The sequence below is a fragment of the Hyperolius riggenbachi genome, chromosome 3, assembly GCF_040937935.1.
Source record: "Hyperolius riggenbachi isolate aHypRig1 chromosome 3, aHypRig1.pri, whole genome shotgun sequence".
Taxonomy (NCBI): Eukaryota; Metazoa; Chordata; class Amphibia; order Anura; family Hyperoliidae; genus Hyperolius; species Hyperolius riggenbachi.
The window spans coordinates 444,240,699-444,265,173 of NC_090648.1; the positions used below are offsets into that span (position 1 = coordinate 444,240,699).

Sequence of the window (24,475 nt, forward strand, 5' to 3'; positions counted from 1 at the left end):
AAACCCTGACATAATATTCAATAAATCCATGTTTTCCTACTTATGTCATACGGTTATCATATTTGCTTTTATGCATAAGTATTATTATTCATTTAGAAATTACAAGTTTTCAAAGTACACTTTTTTTGCTCTGAGAGCTGAGTTGCATTTTATTCATAACTGCTTTATTCATCTTCTAATGCAAGCAGCAATGCTTTCTGGTTGTCTGACTATGTTCAGGAGAGTCTGCAGTGTCAGGGAATGTGTCACATTCCTCACTTGATACAATTAAGTAAACACAAGATAACATTATCTCCAGCTCAGATGCCTCCAGCTTTCCCAGCACAGAGCTTCTAATTCTTGTGTTTAACCCTTTGAATGCTGTTCTTGTAAAACAAAAAGGTGGTAGTATATAATATGCTGTAAAATAATGTATTAGAGCAAAGAAGAAATGCTGGGTTTCATTCTGCTTTAAAATGATCATTCCTGCTCCACAACTCAATCGCACAATCATCAGAATATGCGAATGTTCTGTACCCTATTTTGTGCACTGCCACCATGGTTGTAAAGAAGCATAATTTTTACCATTTGGCATGTCCTGAGAAAAAATGCGCTGCAGTCTGGAATTCATTTTTTTATAAGATTAAGGGCCAGTTCACATGGACGTCTGAGGTCGTCTAGCATTTTGTTAGGTTCAAACTCTTTTCATTGAGGGACGTTAGTCGTCAGAAAGCTTTTAATAGCATTTGTGAAGGCTGTGGTATTTAAAAGCGTTTGACGATTATTACATCCCCAGAGGATTATGGTCCATTTCCTGTCCTCTCCTGCGTGAAGAATTATGGTCCACTTCCTGTCACGCGCATACCTCCAGGACGCCTTTAAAATATGACAACAGTGTCTGTTGGCTTCTCAAAGCTACTGTCAGCGTTTTCCTATTTGCATTGATGAAAGCTGCCAACTCCAAAAGCTGCAATTGACACGTGGCACTTGGCACGTGTCACGAGTCACGTGACACTTGTATTTGGCACGTGGCACTTGGCACATGTCACGTGGCACGTGACACGTGGCACGTGACACGTGCCAAGTGCTACATGCCAAGTGCCGCATGACCAGTGCCACGGGACACGTGACAAGTGCCACTTGACACGTGCCAAGTGACACGTGCCAAGTGCCACGTGACACGTGCCACGTCCGGCATGCTCCTGGCACACGTTACACCTGCTGCTGCTGCATTGCCCTGGCCCTGCTGCCTGTGCAGCTCCCACCGCCAGGGTGCCACAGGCCACTGCTGCTGTGCTGATACCACCTATATTTAACCCAAAACACAATTGCTGCGTAATTTTTTGGAGGTGTCTTGGCTGAAAACTGTCATGTCCCAGTTGTGCGGTTGGACTTTGGACACAATGTGGGCTGCACGACCACTGTCTGGAACCTATGCCTGATGTTAATTGACAGCCATTTTTTTTTGGGGGGGGGGATTTTAAGTCCTCACATCATCAATTAGTGTTTCCCTTTAAAAAATAATGATGATAAATGCCTCATTTACCCTAAAAACCGTTTTTAAAGCAATTTAAAGGCCACTTCTATGTTTTCTATCCAGATATCCGAATCCGGCCGGATACCCCAGATACTGAGGTCGGATATCCGATCCGGATCCGTAATGGAAAATTTTTAAATTGGATATCCGACCCGGATCGGATATCTCGGTATCCGAATCGGATCCGGATTTTGAAAAGGGGTATCCGAGCAGCACTATTCAAGGCCCCATAGCTAAAGTGATCACACATGTCATGGCAGAGTATGATTAGTTTTCCTCAATTCCCCTAAGCTTTAGTTTGTCCTGATATTTTCTGATAATAGTTTATCGTTTATATTATACCACTTTACAAATCAAGCAATGATTCTCTTTCTTATTTTTCTACCAACAACTCTGTAGAAAGAGAGTTGTAGGTTGTAAATCATAGTATTTCCTTTTTCAGATCAAGAGAAAATCTGTGTAAATGAGGACTGCAAGAGTTTAATCTTTAGAGATAAAAATGACACAGAAACTAAGGTAAGAATGTTCTGTATTGATGATTTTTAACTAGATACAATACAATATTGTGTTGTCACCTGTTACCATCTAACTGACGAGTGGGGCTTCCTCTCAACTATATTTAACCACAGGATGTCCTGTTGTGATGTCACCAAAAGGGGTGTAACTACAAATCACTGGGCTCCTGTTCACAACCCTTCTTTTGCCTCTTCTTGGTGACCCTCACAGCTTGGGGGCCCATCTTACAAGCCTCATAAAACAGGTGTGGCCATCATGATTTTCACACCCATAGCAGGTGTAGCCACAAACACCTGATCTGGAAGATCAGAGAAAGGCAAGGTTAGTATTGTGGTCCCTACACCTGTGCCCCCCCCCCCCCTGCAGTCACTGGGGCTGCTACCTCCCTAAGTATGCCCCTAGTCACCATCAATAGCCTACTACTAACTTATTACAGTTTAATTTACCCTCTCAACAAAATTGATAGCTTCCACAGTAAATGGTTGTACTGGAATAACCATGAGCTATACAGTCCTAAAATAATCTGTAATTGACAGGAAGTGATATTTGTTATTTAAATTAACGCTGGGTACACACGATGCATTTTTTTTTTCTGTTCGATCAATTTTCGATTCGTTTTTCCGCTTGATTTCTAGCTCAATTCTCTTATCAATTTCCATTCATTTCTATGAGAAATCAACCAGAAAACCGAAAAATAATAAAATGTATCTATCGAACCATCTAAAATTGTATGGTGTGTACCTAGCATAAAACTCCATTCTCAATTCATCAGTGTTTTACATAATTCACTAAGTTGTACACCTCTGTCAAAGATTTTGCACTGTGCAAGTGACAATAACAACACCATCCATTTATACGAATTCGAAAGAGAACTGATAGCTCTCCAGAATTAAAATAGCTTTATCGTACCTAAACACACCTTGCTTATACAAGCATTAAAAATATGCAACCAGAGGGCACTCTTCTCCCTGCAGCCACCACACACTAACATGCACTCCTCAGGAACTCTATAACACTGCTGTCTTGATTTATAAATGTGCTCTGTCTCCATTGACGGGTAGCTGGGGAATGTTCAATTTTTAATGTGTCCATTTTATTTCATTTCTTTCCAGGAATACCATTTTACTTTTGATGGCGTCTTCAGTTATAATATGGGCCAGGTAAGACGTAATGTTGGTATGTATGGGATAAAAGTGTCAAACACACTAATCAGAAGTCTTGACGTGCACCAATTTTGGAAGAATTATGGGAGCAGCCATTATGGAAGCCCACCTTGTCTGCAGGGCAATAAGGGGCCCTGGACATTTAAGTCCCTCTGTGTAAGGACTGCAGCGTAGAGACTTGTGCTTTCGTCATAGGTGCATTTTTAAGTCTCTAGTTACGTCTTCATGCTCACGGTGCCTCCTCACCTTCTGGTTATGCGTATGTGATAACTAAAACATCAGTATCAGCATATAAGATGCTCCTGGTTTAGAGGGCAAAAAACCGAGGGTTTTTAAAAATGTACTAAACCTGGTGAGTCTATGGTCCAGCAGAGTCTTGTAGATGTTCTCCCCCAATTTTTGTGTCCCCCATGTGTCACCTTCTGTCCCCCATGTGTTCCCTTCTGTCCCCCATGAGTCCTCCTGTGTCCCCGATATGTCCTCCTGTGTCCCCATTTGTCCTCCTCCGTCCTTCGTGTGTCCCCTTCTGTTCCCCATGTATTCCATTTTGTCCCCCGTGTGGGCCCCTTCCCCATGTCCTCTTCTGCTCCCCCTGAATAAATGAAAGCAGTGGCAGAACGGCTCACCTTATCCATCAGAGCCTGTGGCATTCAGAGTCCTCTCTCTTACTGCTCCCCTAGTGCCACTGCTTTCATTTATTCAAGGGGAGCAGAGGAGAACACAGAGGACAATACAGGGAGTCCCAGGCATCGTGGTGGGTTGTATTTGTAAGTTACTGTATTTGGCATATAAGACACAGTGACTTTTTTCCCCATTTTGGGGGGAAAAGTGTGTCTAGTATGCTGAAAAATACGGTATATAGTAATTTATGATCAGTTGTTTACAGTATATTTGGAAGCCTGTCAGGCCAAGTCAAAGTAGATGTCTAGTTCATTTATTAGCCACACCAAAAGAGTGGGGAAAATATGCAACAATAGGATTCCCAAACACATGTTAAGTGGGGCAATTGCTATCATGCAGATTCAGTCAGTAATCTGGGCACACTGTGGATAAGTCTCACTTTACAGCACTAGAATCCCAAGTTTGTGCAGGCTAACCACACGGGACTGCCTCTTCTTGTTTCTAAGTTCTACATGGAAAGTAAATCTTTTTAAGTGGCTATTATGGTGAGTGGGGTAGCGGAGCGGACATATGTGAGTGTACAGATGTATGTACCTTGCTCACAAACATACCTCTGTACTCCATTTTAAAAGTTCAATCTGGGTCAGGTGTCCTTTAAATAAGTGATATAATTATGATGCGTTGGTTGCAGGATAAGCTGTTCTCAGAGCTGGTCCAATCCATGCTGAACACAGTGACATCTGGATACAACGTATCTATTCTCCTATATGGCTCACATAGCTGTGGTATGCAGTTCTTACATGGAGAAGACGGGAAACAGTTTGGATTAGTATATCAAGTAAGGTTATTTAATTTTTTTCTACATTTCTCTGTAAAGAGGTATTCTTTGATTTATAATCTGCTTTGAAAGATGCTTAAAGGCAATGTTAAAGAGAATCTGTATTGTTAAAATCACACAAAAGTAAACATACCAGTGCGTTAGGGGACATCTCCTATTACCCTCTGTCACAATTTCGCCGCTCCTCGCCGCATTAAAAGTGGTTAAAAACAGTTTTAAAACGTTTGTTTATAAACAAACAAAATGGCCACCAAAACAGGAAGTAGATTGATGTACAGTATGTCCACACATAGAAAATACATCCATACACAAGCAGGCTGTATACAGCCTTCCTTTTGAATCTCAAGAGATCATTTGTGTGTTTATTTCCCCCTGTTCTCATGCACTGAAGTTTCAGGCTGCTCTTTTCTTCCCGCAAACAGCTTTGCCCTTGTCTGTAATTCCTCACTATGTGAAAGCCCAGCCAGCTCAGAGGACGATTTATCCAGCTTGTAAAAGATAAGAGAGAAGAGAGAAGCTGCTCTAATCTAAATAACACACAGGCAGTGTGCATAGAGGGACCTGGAAGGGGGAGTTCATAGCAGAACCACAACACTGAAGAACTTGGCAGCCTTCCAGACACAGGCTGACAAGTCTGACAAGAGAGAGATAAGTTGATTTATTACAGAGATGGTGATAGTAGAATGTGCTGTAGTAACCCAGAACACATTAGAATAGCTTTTGGAACTTGTAGGATGATAAAAAACAAGATGCAATTTTTGTTACGGAGTCTCTTTAAAGTGGACCTGTACTCAGAACTTCCTCTCTGCTCTAAAAGATACATAACAGCACAATAACCTTTACAGAAAAACATTGCTTTGTTACTGCTGATACAAATCATGAAATAAATCTGCACTTTTTCTATGTCCCGATTCATGGAGGCAGACATATTGTTAATATCCTTTCAAATTAGGTTATCTGACTTATCTGCCGTGGCAGTCAGGTGACACAGGGGAAAGATCAAATTACAACTTGTGATTAGACACAAATTAGGGGATATTACACAGGCTAAACTATCTAAATACATACAGGGTGCATTTCTCTCTGTTTTCCTTCTGTCCTGTGCAAGAGCTCAGGTCCACAAGTGAAAACTTTAGTGGCCATTTACTTAATTCTTCTTACAGCCCTCTGAGGTCTTCCAGGTCCCTCGCTGTTGTTCCACGCTGCTCTGTTGCCCTAGTGACCCTCTCCATAACCTGGGCGACTCAGTGAGCCTCCACAAATGCGCTCCCATGTCCGGAAGTGTTCTGCGCATGAAAAGTAGCAATTTTACTTACCGCGCAAGCGTGTGGAGGAGGCGCGTGGCATGTGGCCATGCATGCAGCATTGGGGGGGGGAGACAGAAGAGGAATGGAGCTAAACGGAATGATGGCGGGGGACCAGGAAGACTTCAGAAAGTTGGAAGAAGCCCCAGGTAAGTAACTGGCCAAGTTTTCACTTAAAATTTCATTTAAATATAATATTTTCTGCCCCAGAAAATTTGGTGCGTCTTGGACTCTATTTAAGTGACCTGCCAGAGAGCACTTTCACACCTCCTGTTATGTTAACACAGTTTTCCCAGACACGAGTCTTTTGTTCTTAAAGTGTAACTGTTGGGCGTAAAATAAAAAATCAATTCTTTATTTTTACCTGGTAAACAATAAGGATGCTATCCAGGCAATCCAAAAGTTAAAAATTACTCTATTTTTCACACTGATTATTTCTGACTTATCCGATCAGCTCCCAATTGAGAACAGGATCAATTTTGCAAAGGAATGATCTGACAATTGATCCCGTTATTGATTAGGAGTAGTTTCGACATGTACACATGATGCAACTTACCATCAATCTGACGGGAAATTGCATTGTGTGTACCTAGCTTTAAGGTGCCTATCGAAGATACACTCTTGATTGTACAATCTTACCAAATCTATTTTGCAGAAGGGTAATGTGAGTGAATATCATTTGAGCAGATACTTCAGGTGGTCCCTCATATTACAATGACGTGGTAAGATTATGTAGCCAGGATTGTATAGTCACCAAGTACCTTAAACTAATTTACAGGCATAAGTGAGATTTCTGACTAAAGACAGAGTGTGAACACTATGCGGACGTTTTGCTGCTAATCACTTTTGAAGAGATATAGAACAATGCTGGGAGGTTGATAGAACAAGTTTAGCCTTAGTGGTGTTCCACTACAGCAATAAGTCAAGAAAATGTTTTACAAGGATATAAAAACAAAAAAAGTAGAGCTAAAAAAAACAAAAATAGTCTTTTTACCTTTAAGGTTCAAAATCAGGCCCGGATTTACCTCACTGGAGCCTATAGGCCCAGATGTCCTGATTTTCAAAATCTCCTTAGGCCTCTTGCACACTGCAAGCGTTTCAGATTCAGATTCCGCTTTTTAATCTGTTTTTACTTCCGATTCCGATTCAGATTTGCAGTTTGCTCCCTGCACACTGCAAATCGGAATCTGAATCGGATGTAAAAACTGATGAAAAAGCGGAATCTAAATCGGAATCGCTTGCAGTGTGCAAGAAACCTAAAAGCACTTGTGTCATGATTCACTCAATCACAAAATCGCAAACCGCTGGCGTCAGCGATTTTAGATGTGAACAAGACCTCCATGAACCTACAAGCCCCCACCAAACTGCTCCGCAAGTGTGCTGGCTGGCCCAGCTGTTACTCCCTTACTCCCCTTGCCTGTCATAGGTAGCTACAGGTGCTCCTTATTATTCGGTAGCCAGAGCTATCCTCTGTATTAAGTAGCTAGAGGTGCCCCCAAGTATTAGGTAGCTAGAGGAACCTCAGTATTTATTAGCTAGAGTTACCCCTGACTGATGGGAGATCTAATTAGTGGAACACAGAGACCCAGGTGAGTAATCTCTCATTTACACTCTGCTCAGGACCAGTGTCATAGTTAAGGAGATGTGGGCACCGATGCAAGTTTTACAATGGGCCCCCCCAAGCACTCTATACATAACAATTGATATGCCGCACCAAAACCTGCCAATGGCAACTACATTGTCAGAGGTGCAAGAAGGGGATGGGGAACAGCTTGTTAATGATTACCACTAATCAAAGTATCTATAGAAGTGATTATTATGAGCACAGGACCAATGGAGAGCTAATATTGTAGTTGAGGGAGGGCCATTCGGGGCCCCTCTGGCCCAAGGGCCCCGATGCGATCACTTCCTCTGGAAATCCATATTGCTACGCCCCTGCTCAGGACTCTGCATAGGCAAAAAGGGAGGGAGGGAGACGCTCAGGGAGGGGAGTGAGCCACTTTTCCATCATCAGGCGCCTGTAGACACATGCTTACAATGCCTTATGGTAAGTCCGGCCCTGTTCAAAATTGTGAAAAATTGACAAGAAAAGTCTTCAATAGTGATAAATACATCCAGGGGCTTAAAGAGAAACTCCAACCAAGAATTGAACTTTTTCCCAATCAGTAGCTGATACCCCATTTTACATGAGAAAGACAATGATTTTCACAAACAGACCATCAGGGGGCGCTGTGTGACTGATTTTGTGCTGAAACCCCTCCCACAAGAGGCTCTGAATACCGCGGTACTGCTGGCAAACTGCCACAATGTAACAATGTTCAGAGACAGGAAATAGCTGTTATTAGCTATCTGTAACAGACAGAGCAGCTAGAAACAGCTAAATAACCTGCCCACAGTAACAATGTCACCATGTAATAAATGTCAGAATGTGAATCTGGGAGAGGAAAGATTTTACAATGAGCAAACACTGACTAAATCATTTATACATAATTATGTTAAAAAATGAAGCACTTTTTTTACTACATTATTTTCACTGGAGTTCCTCTTTAACTATAAATCATGGTCCCCCCCCCCCCCCCAAATGTTCACAGCCTTTCCCTTGATAACCCCTAGTGACCCTCACAGCCTGGGGGCCATCTTGCAAGGTGTGGACATCATGATCTTCATACCCATAACAAGTGTAGTCACAAAAACAACTGACGGACGGACCCTTTATCGGAGGAAGTGATGTAGTAGTTGGAGCCCCCCTACAGCTCTGGGTCCCCCAGCCGTCGCAGTGTCTGCTTCCCTGTAGTCCCTACCCCCTGAATACATACATCCAATTATAGGCAAATTAGGCCCACTGAAGCTTGGAACAATAAGGCTTGTACTTTTCTCTTTGCCTAAAAGAAACAATACGAGCCTTATATTGTTTCAAAGTTTGGTCGGCCTAATTCGCCTATTATTGTCATTGGATGGATGTATTTATCACTAGTGAAGACTTTTCTTGCCAATTCTTTAAAAAATTTTTGGTTTCCCGAGTTCTACTTTTTAGTTCTTATATATCCTTGTAAAAATTCTATTAGATCATTTTAGGACAGAAAAATTAATCCATAAAAATTATTTCTTTGAAAATGTTTATCCTATGTGATTCAGACTTCAGTCACAGCTGCATTTGGAAGGATCAGTGTCATGGAAGAGCCGCGAGAAAATGCAATTGCAATTGGTTTTCTGCACCGATTGCGGTTAACCTTATCTGCATTGTATGTGTGGGTCCCAGCAAACTGCAGAGCTTGGAGTAACTTGTGTCTCTGAAGCTTAGCTATTCAAGTTGTTTAGCCCAGAAGACATTTTCACATGTACCTGTGACAACTCAGACCAGGTTATTAACCTCGTTACAGTTACCTGTGAAAGACAGCATACACACCATCAGGGCCTCCTACACAGGAACAGCCAGGAAACCTACAGCAGGGGGCCTATTCAGAAACTACAGTCCCGCAGGCACCACGGCAGCGGCCCAGCATGACTCCCTAGTATGCACAGCACAAAGTGAAAATATAGCCAGTCAATTTTGGTAAAATTGTAGCAAAATGCCACTGACTATCTCTACGATAATAACACATTTAGGCGCAGTTGAAATTGCACACGTTTTAAGATATCATGGAAGCTTTAGCTCTTTCCTAAGCCGAGTTATTAATTTTGGTGCAACCAATTGGGCTAGACTCATGATTCTTGATCTCTGTATCATCCCCCAGATCCACTGTGTATTAATCTGTCATCAGCACAAATATGGCAGTTATCGTTTCTGACTTACAGTGATCCAAAGCTAAACCTAAAAATCTCTCTCCAAGGAGGTGAACTGTGATTGGTTGTAAACTGGAGGGGGGCAGGTTTGGTCCCACCCCAAAACTGGCTTAAATAAAACCAGGTTTCAGGCAGGGGGGAGGGGTCCTCCACCTTGAACATCATCCAGATTACAGCCTTCCAGCTTGAGGACATGCTGGCACCCATCCTGTTTGTACTTTGACGCTGAGTCCCCTGATTTGGAAACAAAGGAACTTAACTTGTTTCCCCCAAAAGGGACATTTTCACCTGACTTAAGTATTCATTTATTTTCTTCCCTTTTTATTTTTTACACTGGGTTATCATTGTCTAATTGTTAATTTTAATGATTTTCTGTATATATTATTTATATTGCATTTATTAATAAACGACTCTAAAGTCATTTATTTGCTCAGCTACACCTGCTATTCAGCCACACAGAACGAATCCTAGGTTTCCGAAGAGTCGCTACTACTGTTCATAGCCAGATAAAATAGAGTGTGTCTTAACCGTTTTATCTGCAGGTCTTAGAGTCAGTCAGAGGGGGCTTATCTTTCCCATTTAAAAATAGAGATGGTGGCAGCCTAGTATTTTGGTTTTATAGTTCGCTCGCCTCCTACTAGTCTGTCTGCTGCCAAAATTCCAAAGGTTTCAGCTCATCGATTGCGAACACGAAATTGGATGGTCTGTGTGCTGAAGCTGATTGGAAGGCATTGTGCGGTCTGGCCACCAGGGGGCATGTGACAATCAGGGAATGTATAACAAAGTTATGGTACCTTATCTCCAGCCTGTGCTGGGACCAATAAGGCTGTCATGACTGATTTTACTCCATGAAAAGATCAGAGATCCTCTCCCTGACGTCCGCCGCTTTGCATTATGGGAATACTCATGCATGTGATCTTTTATCTGGTCTGCTCACTGACGATAGGAAGTCTAATGTGTAGAGCAGAAGTCATGTGACAAGAAGTAACAATGGGGTATATTCGCAAAATCTCGGTAAAATGTACATGATGCACAGAGAATGCATGTAAAGTTTACCAGGCTTTATGCAATGTATGTAATGTAACTCATGTTATACATGCAACACCTATTATACAAGCATCATAGGCATTGCATGCATATCAAAAGTTACACTATTTGTGGAATGCAATGATCGTAAACCTAATTACAATTATGCAAAATGTTGTGTACATTTATGGCCATATGTAATATGTAATTACAATATAGACATTCAATTGATTTTGTGTAATATTTGTATAATTTTGTGTAGCTGTTAATAGCACCTCCAGGCTGGTCTACCTCAAAGGAGCCTATAGGCACAGATGTCCTGGCACATTAGACTTCACCATCCATGAACCTACAAACCCCTGCCTAACTGCACTGCAAGTGTTCTGGCTGTCCCAGCTGTCACTTCTTCTTTTACTCCCCTTGCCCGTCATAGGTACCGTAGCTACAGGTGCCCCTTAGTATTTAAATGCCAGAAGTACGCTTAATATTAAGTAGCTAGAGGTGCCCCCAAGTATTGAGTAGATAGAAGAACCTCAGTATTAAGTAAGTAGCTAGAGATGCCCCTGACTGAAGGGAGATCTCACCAGTGGAATGCCAAGAGGAGGGAGAGTAACCTCTCATTTACATTCTCATCAGGACTCTGCATAGGGAGGGGGGGAGGCAGTCAGGAAGGGGAGTGAGTCGTCTTTCCATCGTCAGGTGCCTGTGGGCACATGCCTTCAGTGCCTTATGGTAAATCTGGCTCTGAGCACGGTCCACATACATGCTATGATCACCAAACCTGCTAGGTATGTTAAGGGGAACAGTAGTGATAAAACTTTTTATTTACAAATAGACCAAGTAGTTTTTGAGAAAATCGATTTTAAAAATGCAAAGGAAAAATGTTTTTTAAACTTTAACGGCTATCACCCACCCATGTGGCATTTTAAAAACGTCCTGTTGGTCTCTGCTAATGGACCACAGGATGTGTTAAAACGCCACCTGCCTGCACCGCTACAGTTCGTGATCATGCCCCCACCGTGATTACCGTCGGAACCCGCAGAGCCTTGATTGGGGAAAGGGAAGACGTTTTCCCTGAACCAACCAAAGTGCCTGAAAGCAAATATCATGGCTTCAATGAGCTTTGCTGTTACAACACCCTATCTGTCTCCCAGAGACAGAGAGTGTGAGGACATCTAGTGGTAAAAAAAAAAAAATACATACAAAAAATAATAATACATTTTACACTTATTAAATTAAATAAAAATAAATGAATACCTCCTTTCCTAAAACACCTCACCCCCATAGTTACCAAAGTAAAAACACTTGTAAAAAAAAAAAAAAGACAGCATGTAAAGAGAACCCGAGTTGGGGATGTGGGGGGCAGATGGGACACACAGCTATGTCCTCTGCCTAATGACATGATTTTGTGTCCCCCAACCACCGCTCTGCAGCCCCCCAAGTTTAGCAACAAGATTTGTCACTAACTTGGAGGTAAATAGAGGGGAGAGAAATTCCCTGTTTAAAATGCCCGCCAGGGGCGTTCTTACAGGGTTTCCTGAGCTGCCGTTGGGCAGCTCTCTTTCCTGGCCGCGCCTCCTGTCGCTCCCCCGCCTCCCTGCATGCTGCGAGAGACAACACAGTCTCTTAGCACAGCTACGTGACCCAGGTGTCAACAAAGTGAAAGTGGGCTACTGCAGCCCACGGAAGCGGCGGGAAGCAGCGGTTTTTGCGACTACCTGATCTGCTCAGCCCCACGGATCAGGTAGCCTAGTTTTTTTTTTAATCCACCTCAGGTTCTCTTTAAAAAAAATACATAAAATAGTTAAATAGTTATGTTAGGGACTCCCCTTTTCTACTATGTATGGCATGAGGGTATATTACTGTTATATTTGCATATATGAGGTTGTAATTGGCGATGGACGCAAATATGAAAAAATGCACCTTTATTTCCAAATAAAATATTGTCCCCATAAATTGTACTAGGGACATAATTTAAATGTTGTAATAACCGGGACAAATGGGCAAATAAAATCTGTGGGTTTTATTCAGAGTAGCATGTTTTATTTTAAAACTATAATGGCCAAAAACTGAGAAAAAAAGAATTTTTTCAATTTCTTCTTTATTATACCTGTTAACCCTTCTGGCGGTCTATTAGAAACCGCCAGAGGGCAGCGCAGCACTATTTTTAAAAAACATTTTTTTAAATCATGTAGCAAGCCTAGGGTTTGCTACATGATAGCCACTGTACAGCGGCCTCCCCCTGCCCAGCTTCGATCGCCTCCGGCGATCAGGAAATCCCGTTCAAAGAACGAGATTTTCTGAAGGGCTTCCCCCGTCGCCATGGCGACGGGGCGGGATGACGTCACAGACGTTATGGACGTCTTGACATCTAAGGGAGTCCCGATCCACCCCTCAGCGCTGCCTTGCACTGATTGGCCAGGCAGCGCACGGGGTCTTGGGGGGGCGGCACGGCGCGGCGAACAGCGGCGATCGGAATGCACACGCAGCTAGCAAAGTGCTAGCTGCGTGTTGCAAAAAAAAAGTGAGCAAATCGGCCCAGCAGGGCCTGAGAAATCCTCCTGCGCGGCATAGCCCGAGCTCAGCTCGGGCTTACCGCCAGAAAGGTTAAAATGCATTTAGAATAAAATAATTCTTAGCATAATGTACCACCCAAAGAAATCCTAATTGGTGGCGGAAAAAACAAAATATAGATAATTTTCTTGTGACAAGTAGTGATAAAGTTATTGGCGAATGAAAGGTAGGAACGCTGAAATCTGAAAATTGCACTGGTGTGTTAGGGTAAAAACCCTTGGGGGTAAAGTGGTTAAAAACAAATTACCTTTGCAATTTTGGTGATGATAACATGTATGGAGGCTTTGCTATTAACCGCTAAATTCAGCACAAGATTACGCAAGAATTATGCAAAATTACAAAATTACGATCCCTGATCACGTTTACATTCCAAATTAATTTCAAATTTTTCCTGAAATTTCACATTAGGATTTTGCATTGTAGTTGGGAATTACGATGCAAAATTACAATTATGCGAAATTCTTGCTCATCACTACTGAGTAGATTGTGTAAGACCTTGTAAACCTTTTGTGCCCTGTTTGCGCATGTAAATTGTACTGAGGATTTGTGAATATTCCCCAATATCACAAGTGTAGTATTGTTGTTAACACCTATTTCTGAAGCAAACTGCCTGTGACTATGGGTTTATAGTTTCAGAGAGTAAGAGTTTTATTGCTTCCAGAGAGTCACCTGTGTAGCTGACCGCGTGTACTGTTGCTATGCTGAGGGACAATGGAGCGGCGCATGCGTGATGTCATGCGGTAGATAGGGGAGCGGCGGCACAAAGGAATTGTCTGTCACTGGGGGTGAGTTGACCCACCGGCTGGATTGCTTGTACATCGCGGGTCGGGGATCGGGCACCTCTACACACGCCTGATCTTCAGTCATTATTGCCAGCCATTACCGGCTGCCTAGGGGTGAGTTGATCCGCCAGGCAGATTGCTTGTGCATCAAGGGTTGGGGATCAGTTGCGTCTGTACACATGCCTAATTATCGGCTGAAGTGGTCGTTATCAGCCGAATTTAGTTAAGTATGTGTACGGGGCTTTAGAGGTAGATTATGTACAATATTTGTTATAGGAGTAAGAAGACATGTGGCGTTTAATGACAAAATGTGTTCTAGACAAAAAACTGAAGTCTCCTGCAGTCTCCTCCGTGCCCTTGAGGCTGTGCTGGGGGGCGCAATAGCACACATTGGCCTCAGTTCAAGTATTTTAGACTAGTCTATTGATTGTTGCCCATCTAGTGCACCTGCTGAAACAGCCTCCTCTGTTACTTACTTGACCAGATCAGTATCCCATAAGTTTCATTGGCTTATATATACATTATACTCCTGATGGCAAAACAGTATTTCTATGATCTATTTTCTCAGGTTTTGGAACATGTGTTTCAAGGAGTCCATTCTATGAACAATGCAGAGATTCTTATTACTGTGTCATTCATGCAGGTATTTGTCTTTGTTGTATATAATATGTGATAAGCAAAACATGACTTAACTACCTGCGGACCGACGCAGTACGATTCTACGGCAGGCAGGTGGCGCTGCGGTTCTGACTGGACGTAAACTCTACGTCCCATTCACCGCGCGTCCCCGCTGTTCCCGCCGCTCTCGCCACTTTCTCCCCACCGAAATTTGCTTGCCCTGCCGCCTCTATGACGGCAGAGCACTGTGAGCCGGGCAGGAGCCGTTTTCATTGGCTCCTGGCCCTGTCATTCCTGTAAGCCGTTCCCATTGGCTTACATTGAGTGACAGGGTCAGGAGCCAATGAAAGTGGCTCCTGACCGGTGCACAGTGCTCTGCCGTAATAGAGACGGCAGAGAGAGGAGCCTGCGGCGGGGACAGAGCGGTGTGACCGGCGGGAGCAGCGGATTTTAGCGGCGATTTGTCAGGAAGTGGCGGTTTACTGTACCAGCACTCTCTGGTCCTTAAGGGGGCAGAGGGTGCTGGTACTGAAGTGGTTAAACATGCCTGTTTACCTGAGATTGATTACCTGGCTTGTAGGGCTGGATTTCTGGGAAGGCCACAAAGGCCCAGGCCTTGGGATTCATTAGCAACACATGAAAAAGGGAAATTGATGTCCAAGGAAACTGTGAAAGAGAGGGCTGCATACATGGATGATACACATAAAAGAGGGGATACACTTTAAATACGAGGGGCGCTGCTGCACATGAAGGTAGGGATGCTCATTCGGATTTCGCCGAAATGCAATTTCCAAAATTCCGATCGGAAATTGCATTTCACCATCGGAATGCAGAAATCGGTAATACAAGTGCGGTAGGCGGATTTCCGCCGGAAATCGCGGAAATTTCCGTCGGAAATCGCGGAAATTTCACCCGAATTTAACATCGATTTTCTCAAAAACTATAAGGTCTTTTTGAAAAAAAAATTCTGCATCTTATTCACAAGATTCAGTTTAATAAACCCTGAAAATTTGGTGTTTCTAGGACTTAAGGGGGCTTTGCTATTAACCGCTAAAGTCGGCGGATTTTTACTGTAATGTAAAATGCAGAAAGTCTGCATCTGTCTATTTTCTGCATTTTACATTACAGTAAAAATCCACCAACTTTAGCGGTTAATCGCAAAGCCCCCGTAACTCCTAGAAACACCAATTTTTTAGGGTTTAATAAACAGAATCTTCTGAACAAGATGCAAAAAAAGTTTTCAAAAAGACCTTATAATTTTTGAGAAAATTGATGTTAAAGTCGGGCGGAATTTCCGTGATTTCCAGCGGAAATTCCGCGGAAATTGGTAGCGGAAGGCGGAATCTGTAATTGGTACATGACGGAATGCGGATTTACCGCGGAATCGGAAATTGGCATTCCGACCATCCCTAAGGCGAGGCACAACATACATGGCCTACTGGCACAAAAAGTACAGTATATATCTGTTCTTGCTGGCTTGCCTTGGATGTGAAAGGAATAAACTGTACCACAGCTTTAGGCCTCTTTCCCACCAGGACGTTGCGTTTTAGGGGACGTTATGGTCGCATAACGTGCCCCTAACGCAACGCCTGGTGGTGTTGGAGGTGGACGCCAGAGTGAGCCGCGTTGTGTGGCTGTTGGTGCGTCTTTTCCCCTCATACCTTGCGGGGACCACGTGATCGGAACACTACGCATCACGTGGTCCCACCAGCCAATCAGCGGCCGCTTCAGGAAGAAAACACAGCAGAAGTGATGGGAAGTCCGGCTCTTTTCAATGAATCGATTCATTGAAAAGAGCCGGACTTCCTATCTCTACTGTTCAGAATCGATTCAGAGCAGCAGGACTGAACCTAGTGATGGGAAGTCCGGCTCTTTTCAACAAATCGATTCTGAACAGTAGAGATAGGAAGTCCGGCTCTTTTCAATGAATCGATTCAATGAATCGAGCCAAACTTCCCATCACTACACGGCAGTGCAGTGAATATTAATTAGCCATGTGGCTCTCCCCTCCTCCTCATAATAAAAAAAACAAAACACAATACTGAGCATGTGCAAACAGTCTAACGTAAAACGCACAGCATGCTGCACTTTTAAATAACGTGCAGCGGTACAATGTAACGCAACGTGGGCACTGTGAACAGCCCATTGATTTTTCATTACTGTGAGTTGGGCTGCGTTACAGGCTGCACTAACGTGCGCCTGTAACGTCCCACTGTGAAAGCAGCCTTAAAGGACATCTGAAGCAGGAGGGATATGGAAGCTGCCATATTTATTTCCTTTTAAGCAATACCAGTTGCCTGGTTATCCTGCTGATCCTCTGTTTCTAATACTTTTCGCCATAGACCCTGAACAAGCATGCAACAGATCAGGTGTTTCTGACATTACTGTCTGATCTGACAAGGTTACCAGCATGCTTGTTTCTGGTGTGATTCAGACACTACTGTAGCCGAATAGTCCAGCAGGGCTGCCAGGCAACTGGTATTGTTTAAAAGGAAATAAATATGGCAGCCTCCATATTCTCACTCCAGTTATCCTTTAAGCCTCATACACATGATCTGGACCATCTCGGCCTGAGAATCTAGCATACATACTGAGGTCTGTCGAGATCGCATAATGATCTTGAATCATGGGGATAAGAATAGCCCCCGGGACCGGGGGCTAAGGGATCCTGTCACTCTCTCTCCCTTCTTCACCGCACATACTTATGTAGTCGCAGCTCTGTACCCGCCTCTCCACTCTACAGTGCGCCAGTATTCCTCCATAAGACAAGACAAGACAAATAATATTTTTATCGCGCTTTTCTCCTGGCAGACTCAAAGCGCCAGAGCTGCAGCCACTAGGACGCGCTCTACAGGCAGTAGCAGTGTAAGGGAGACTTGCCTAAGGTCTCCTACTGAATAGGTGCTGGCTTACTGAACAGGCAGAGCCGAGATTCGAACCCTGGTCTCCTGCGTCAGAGGCAGAGCCCTTAACCATTACACCATCCAGCCACTCATAAGGCTCTGATGCCTGTCACGTGACACAGGCGCCTTGCAGAGAAAAGCTGGTACATGCTGCCATGCTGCAGAGTGAAGAGGAGGGAGCAAAGCCGAGGTGACACAAGTATGTTCAAAATGTACATATGACCTTGCTGCCGCACCATGGTGACAGGGTCCCTTCAGTTCAGAGTCCCTTCTTGCACTTTGTCTTGAGTTGCTTATGTCATAAATTGTGCTCTGATTATTTGTTGAAAACATTATGTAAGTTGTATGTTCACTGTACACCTTCAATATATCATCTGACCATTATCCAGTTCAATGCAGATGGAAAAGCCACAGATTTACTAAATCCTAAAAATGAAGATCTGGCAGCTGTTTATATTTCTGAACTGGGAATGTAAGTACTTGCGTACATAAATCAGCGCATTAGTGTATTGTTAAGGAACGTAATACTAGCGGGATTTCCTGACAATATCTGTTTTTCCCCCTAATTATCTCTGCCCACCTAGGAGGGGGAAGCTGAGACTAGCAAATCCTTGAACAATTAACACAGCTGCTGGTTAACTGGATCAGTTACTACATTTTTTGATTTTCTAGTAGCTCTAAATTCTGTTAATCAGCTTGTTGGGAGCTTAAAAACACCTATTTAGAGACACAGGGCTCGTTCACATTACAGGCGTTTTCCTCCTTTTTTCAAGCGGAGGCGATTTTTTTTGTACTGGTTGAACTCGATGGACGTATGTCTTTTTTCAACCAAAATAACTATGTAACTATGTAACTATGAGAGGAACTGATGGCAAGGTAACTATGTAATGTTCATTTGAAGTTACCTCATGTGTTTATTTTAAATATTTGTACTCAGTACAGGTTCTCTTTAAGTCCGATTGATACATTTGTGTCATATTCACTTAATAATCATTGGAAGGAAAGTACTGTACGAATTAATCATTTTGGTACTAAAACAATAATATAGAATTGACTAATTAAATGTATCAAAACACAGCATATTTAAATAATTATAGGTCAGAAAGCTGTGCCTGTGCCTTTGTGAGTTTATAATCTAAAGGAATGATGAATATTACCTGGGCACAAGTCGTGTTTGCCGTTTGCAGCCAGCAGCGGGAGCTCCGTGAAATAAGGTGGTGTCAAAAATAACATGCTTTGTTTGATGTGCCTTTAAGATCACTGTATGCTACGGTTCATCATTTGCAATCATTTTGGGTGAGACTATAAAGTGTGTAAATATGTCCTTTGACATTGATCTTTAGCATTCAACCCAAGCTGGATAATCCTTGGCTAATGCTGTTGTTCCCACAGCTGGGCACCTCCCACTCTTCCTCCCCTCTATGTTAATAGTAGAGGCTCCCGTTGACGTCTTCATGATGGTCTGTTATGTCACATCCATGGAGCGTTGTGCGCAGGCACAGACCATACTGGGCCTGCGCAGTACGCTCCTGGTGACATCAGCGGGAGTGAGGACACGGCAACGCAGGCGCAGTGGTTTTCAGACTTTAAAGTCGGAAATTCCAGAAGTGAACAAGAGGCAGGACCCGGAGCATCGGTGAGTGGCTGCGCGGACACAGGATGTCTGCAGGGACCATTAGAAGCCCTGGGTAAGCTTAACTCATTTTCCCCGACCCCCCTACAGTATTCCTTTAATGTGTTCCAGTCCTTTTCTTTTTAAAACAAAAACTGAAATGTATTACTTTAACAAGGATACAGTGTACATGTACAATTATATATCCCATTGAAGTCAATCATCACATCTATGAAATCAGACAATACATTGGTTGTTCATACAACACGAAAGTACATGGGAATAACACACTGTCCATACACAATCAATCGATTCCGGACTCAACCCTTGCACGAATAATCTTCAGAATTTAGTGTAATAATGTATGCTGTTATACAGCAGACAAAAAAGCACAACGTTTCGGGCTACATGCCCTTTCTCAAGTGCACTTATTTACAATAAATTCTGAAGATTATTCGTGCAAGGGTTGAGTTCGGAATCGATTGATTGTGTATGGACTGGATTATGATTGGAGGCTTGATGGACCTCCTACGATGATCTGTGACTCCCCGAGATTAACAGAGTGATACCTGAGGTCTGTGGACAACCCCCGTTGTGTTTAATAACACACTGTCAACAAGAAAGGTTGGTACAGTTGTACCCGACTGTTAAATTTGTAAAAGATACACAAATTATTAACAAGGCCATATACAGTACATCTCACTGGCCCAAACTCATTGTGCCCATATATCAATCCCTTCCAATAATGGTTTTAAGGATTGTGTATCCACTTTATAAACATTATACTGTTTATGCACAGCCTGATTTTTTACTGGTTAGAATGTTGTCCTGAAAGTAAAATCAGAGTTGTACCAATAGACTCAAAAGTACCCATTTAGGTGTTAAAATGACCATCCATCCCTTTCTTAATGGAACAGTTGGCTATAAGAATTCCATGAAGTACAGTGTGCAGAGACTAGCATTATGGTGCCCTTCCTACAATTGTCACCTCAGGCATCTGCCTAGTTTGCCTATGCCTAAAAACAGAGCATATAACTTGACTACTTTTGCCCAAAAGTAAGCTACCTCAGAGCATTAACACATTAACTGATAACATTATGGTGAGGGGAGCTGACATTTATATGATAAATGCATTATAATATTTCACTATAGGGAATATGGTCCAGTCCTTAGTTGATAATATACAGTAACATCACAAATGACGAAATACTGTCCTTCCAGGTCGGTGGATGGAGCCAGTGAGATTATTGTTACCGGCCCAGAGGATGCCTACAGCTTGTATCTTGGTGGAAGAGAGCAGCTAGAAGACAAGAATTACAGGTAAGTTAAATAATTGAGTTAAGGTGAAATTCAATATGTTCTAAATATCCATTAAAACTGATTTAGTCGCAATGGGAAAAGCTCCAAATGTTTCTGACTCTTGTTTTAGGGGATGTAATGTTCCAGGTTCTCTGTTCCATATTTTCTGGGACTGTCTGGAGGCCCAGAAATGTTGGAAACATATAGAGGAAGTGCTCTATACTTCCAGTAGCTTGCTCAATATCCAATCCCTGGCCTTGCTTTTGGTCTCCCCTTCTTCGATGCCTGAGGCCTTTCATTCCTTGATTTTCACTATAATTAGTGTGGGCCATTGGTTGATTGCTTTGCACCGGAAGAAAGACTCCATTCAGTGTATCTACTTGTATCTCGCCTTGAACAAGCTATGTTGACTGAAAAATTAGCCTATACTTTACAAGATATTTACTCTCTTATTTGCAACGAGTCAGAAGTTTGAATGGTATATCGTAGTGGGGATACCAACCTTGCCAACCTTGCATCCTTGTTTACTTGAATCTATGGGGGAGGATTGTTGTGGGAGCCCCTTGGAGTTGATCTTAGGTTTTAGACTGTTCAGTGGTGTGACTCCGCAGTAGTAGTAGTGGTTTGGGTTTAGATTTGTTTTAGGTCGAATTACCCAAGTTGTTATTATGCAGCTGAGCTATCAATGTGTATAACCTTTATTTTGCTGATATGTACCCCCTTAGATCTTTGATCATAATTGTATATCTCTTAATCGGGACTGCATTGCATGGTCCTGTGCATGTTTGTTTCAATTTGATACATACTTGACTGTCTGTCTTCTTGATCCTATAGAGTCATATCAATCCATGCCATGCACTGATGAGTACCAAAAAGTCTAAAACAGTCTGCGCGCATGTTGAATTAATGTGGCTCTGTAAAATGTATAAGCTATATATCCAGCGGTTCAGGATGTGAGTTTGGCTTAAAGCATAAGGAGCATAAAGAGATACTTTGCATATTCAGGAGTGATGCATCATGGGAAATCACAGTTGCTCACTTAAAGCTGAATTATGGCAAATACCTTCTGCTTTAAGACGACAAATTGCACTGAGCGTTGCATCTTAGTAGGAGGGCTGGAATGTAACTTCTGTTGGGTCCATTTGAACAACTAGACTTATGTTGCTGCTTCCATAAATCTTAAAGTGAACCAGAGATGAAGCACCATCAGTCGGGGATTTTGTCAGGGCTGATAACAAGCAGGCTGAACAGTGCAGAATGAAACAGAGAGCAGGGTAGGTGTTTTCTCTAATGTCCCCACTGATATATATGGTAAAATACATGAGGGTGCTTCAAGGGTGCTTCGTCTCTGGTTCACTTTAAGGTCCATATCCACGACGCAATTTTCAGACTATTTTTCTGGGCAAACAATCTTTTTCACGGTATTGCGTAACATCGCTTAACAAAAATCTGCGGCGATCATTCGTTTTTGAACAACTGCCATGTTGGATCATATCACAGAGGATCGTTCCAATCCCGATGAACTTTTACGGTAATTTGCTGCGACTGTCTAAACGATTGTTCCTTTTTGCGGTCGCCAACAATGCTTGCAGATTAAGCGAGATGGATTGGGAAACAGTCTTTCATCATCGAAGATCCCTGATCCATCTGGCCGGGGGTACATAGCTTAACTCTAATTACAAATCGATAAGTATTTCTTTAGCACTGTTTTTAGTGAGCTGGTGGTATGTTCTTCATTGCCAGCACGCTTTATAAAGTCACAGTGGAAAGAAGTGACATAGGAAATGACGCAAGACCTTCATATGTACGTTCGGTGGTGAAGATTTTCGAACTAAGTGAGAAGTCCCTGCGGGCCAGTGAAAATGTGTGAGTATACAGTTTGTTACAGACCTAGGGCAATGGATTATCTTCTTTATTATTTCCTTACCAGACATGTTTAGTAAGGCTGTGGTAACCTGCACATAAATCAGTATCCTACTTTTAATGCCCGCAGCTAATGGATGGTTTGGTGCCGCCATAGGCTCTCATACAAATATAAGCTATTGGGTGCCGAAAGCAGAAATTTGGGTGCCCGATAAATATCGTTTTGAAAATGAGAATGTTATAGTTTTTGAAATTTATTTTGTTTTGTGAAAATTAGAACGTTACAGTTTTTACGTTTTTATCATTTTGAAAATTCAGAAAGCTATGGTTATTGAAATTTGTGGTCTTTTGTATTTAACAATTTATTTTTTTTTGAAAATGTTGAATTTCAAATGTAATTAGAACGTTATAGATAGAGAAATTGTCTTTTCTATTTAACAGTGTTTTCTTTTTTGACGCATGCAGTTTTAGTAGGTGTCAGAAAGGGGCGCCTTAGGGTTAGGAGTCAGGAAGGGAGGTTTTAGGGCTAGGTGTCAGGAGGAGGGTTTTTAGGGTTAGGCGTTAAGAAGGAAGGGGGGGGGGGTGTTAGGGTTAGGAGTAAGGAAGGGGGGTTTTAGGGTTAGGCGTTAGTAGTAAAATATTGGTAAAATGCATCCGTGTTTTTCTATCGTCATTACCACTGTAAATAGTTTTTCGCTTACACCTGGTGCCCACTTCACAACGGTCTTTATCGTTTAGGTTTTTATCAGCTTCACCCGGTGCCCATTTTTTCTTGCACCCTTATTTCAAGCACGTGAGATTCAATTCATATGTGGGCTGGTGCAGTAACATACAGCACTACTAGTTGACTGTTGTGGTTACCTGGGTTTAATAACTCCATTATTACAGAGCAGAAGATTCCCAATGAGATGAAAACGCTCTGCACCCAAAAACATAGCACCCAATTCCTGGCACCAAAACCAATGGATCCTTAATGTGTTGTACGGCAGTATACCATAAAGGGATTAAAAATGCTTCCGGTATCTATTTTTCTGTTCTACCTTCAGTAAAGCTCAACACTAGAGATGGTCACTGACAAATAATTACAACTTGGACCATTTAACATGGACAGGAGGGGAACTGGCCCAATTCCAAGCTTCATGAAATCTGCACTAAATCTGCTGCAAGTCAGAATTATTAGTATCTCATTAGCTAACTGTACTCATCACATGAGTGATGTCCACCCGTTGCTTTCTTTCAACTTCCAACTGTGTATGACCCCCCCCCCCCCCACACACACACACACACACACCTGCAATCTTTGGTTTCCTTTGTGTGAGGGGCCGCGCAGTGGCGCTCCTATCATGTAGCGGCAGGGGGCGCCCCGCTCTGGGTGTCGGGTGCCCCAGGGGTTGTCACCAAGGCCTCCCACAGAGGCCTGTGCAGGAGGGGAAAGCAACACAGAATGGAGGGGTGGTGGGGAAAGCGGCGGGGAGGGGGGACGGACCCCCCACCTCCCTCACCTGGGTCCCCTCCCTCTGGCGCTTCCCCCCTCCTAATTAGCAGCAGCTTTAGATATGCGGGCAGGAGCGGGCGGAGAGGACTTACTCACCTGCTTCCTGCATTCCAGGTGATGGCGCACAGCGTCATCGTCACGTGACACTGCTCTCCGCCTTCTCCACCGCCCACTGTGCTTCCTGATTAGCGGAAGCGCAGTGAGTGACAGAGAAGTCGGAGACCAGCAAAGCAATCCATGATTAACATATCATGACAAATGTGAACACCAATGAAATAAAATGATAATTTATTGAAGGACGTATCCCAAAAATATAAAACCCGATGTACTGCCAAGATGGTACAGGGGTAAAGAGATTCAAGATACATAAATATGTCTGTAATATAAATAATATAGCAGGCTCAGATAGGTAAGTATGCCCAAATAACAATAATCCATACCATAATACAGCTGTCACAATCAATTTGCACAAAATAAATCTCCAATTCTGGTCAATATCCTAACTGACAATCTGTTGTAAAATAAATAGATAGACAAGAGACTCACATTTGTACAGAATTTT

At 42.8% G+C, this 24,475-nt stretch overlaps 1 protein-coding gene across 2 annotated transcripts in view; it reads left to right on the top strand.

Moving 5' to 3' along the window:
- The first annotated feature begins 4,567 nt into the window (after positions 1 to 4,567).
- The window catches only part of LOC137561652 (chromosome-associated kinesin KIF4), a 58,830-nt gene continuing 38,922 nt past the window's right edge, over positions 4,568 to 24,475 (top strand). The window contains exons 1-5 of one of the 2 annotated variants that reach the window (XM_068272965.1): positions 4,570 to 4,654; positions 14,692 to 14,766; positions 18,034 to 18,116; positions 20,478 to 20,576; positions 22,299 to 22,421. In XM_068272965.1, the coding sequence (XP_068129066.1) occupies positions 4,604 to 4,654; positions 14,692 to 14,766; positions 18,034 to 18,116; positions 20,478 to 20,576; positions 22,299 to 22,421 (431 nt within the window). In that variant the 5' untranslated portion in view covers positions 4,570 to 4,603. Of the gene's footprint in view, positions 4,655 to 14,691; positions 14,767 to 18,033; positions 18,117 to 20,477; positions 20,577 to 22,298; positions 22,422 to 24,475 lie in introns of both variants that reach the window. The other variant, XM_068272966.1, reaches the window with a different exon arrangement.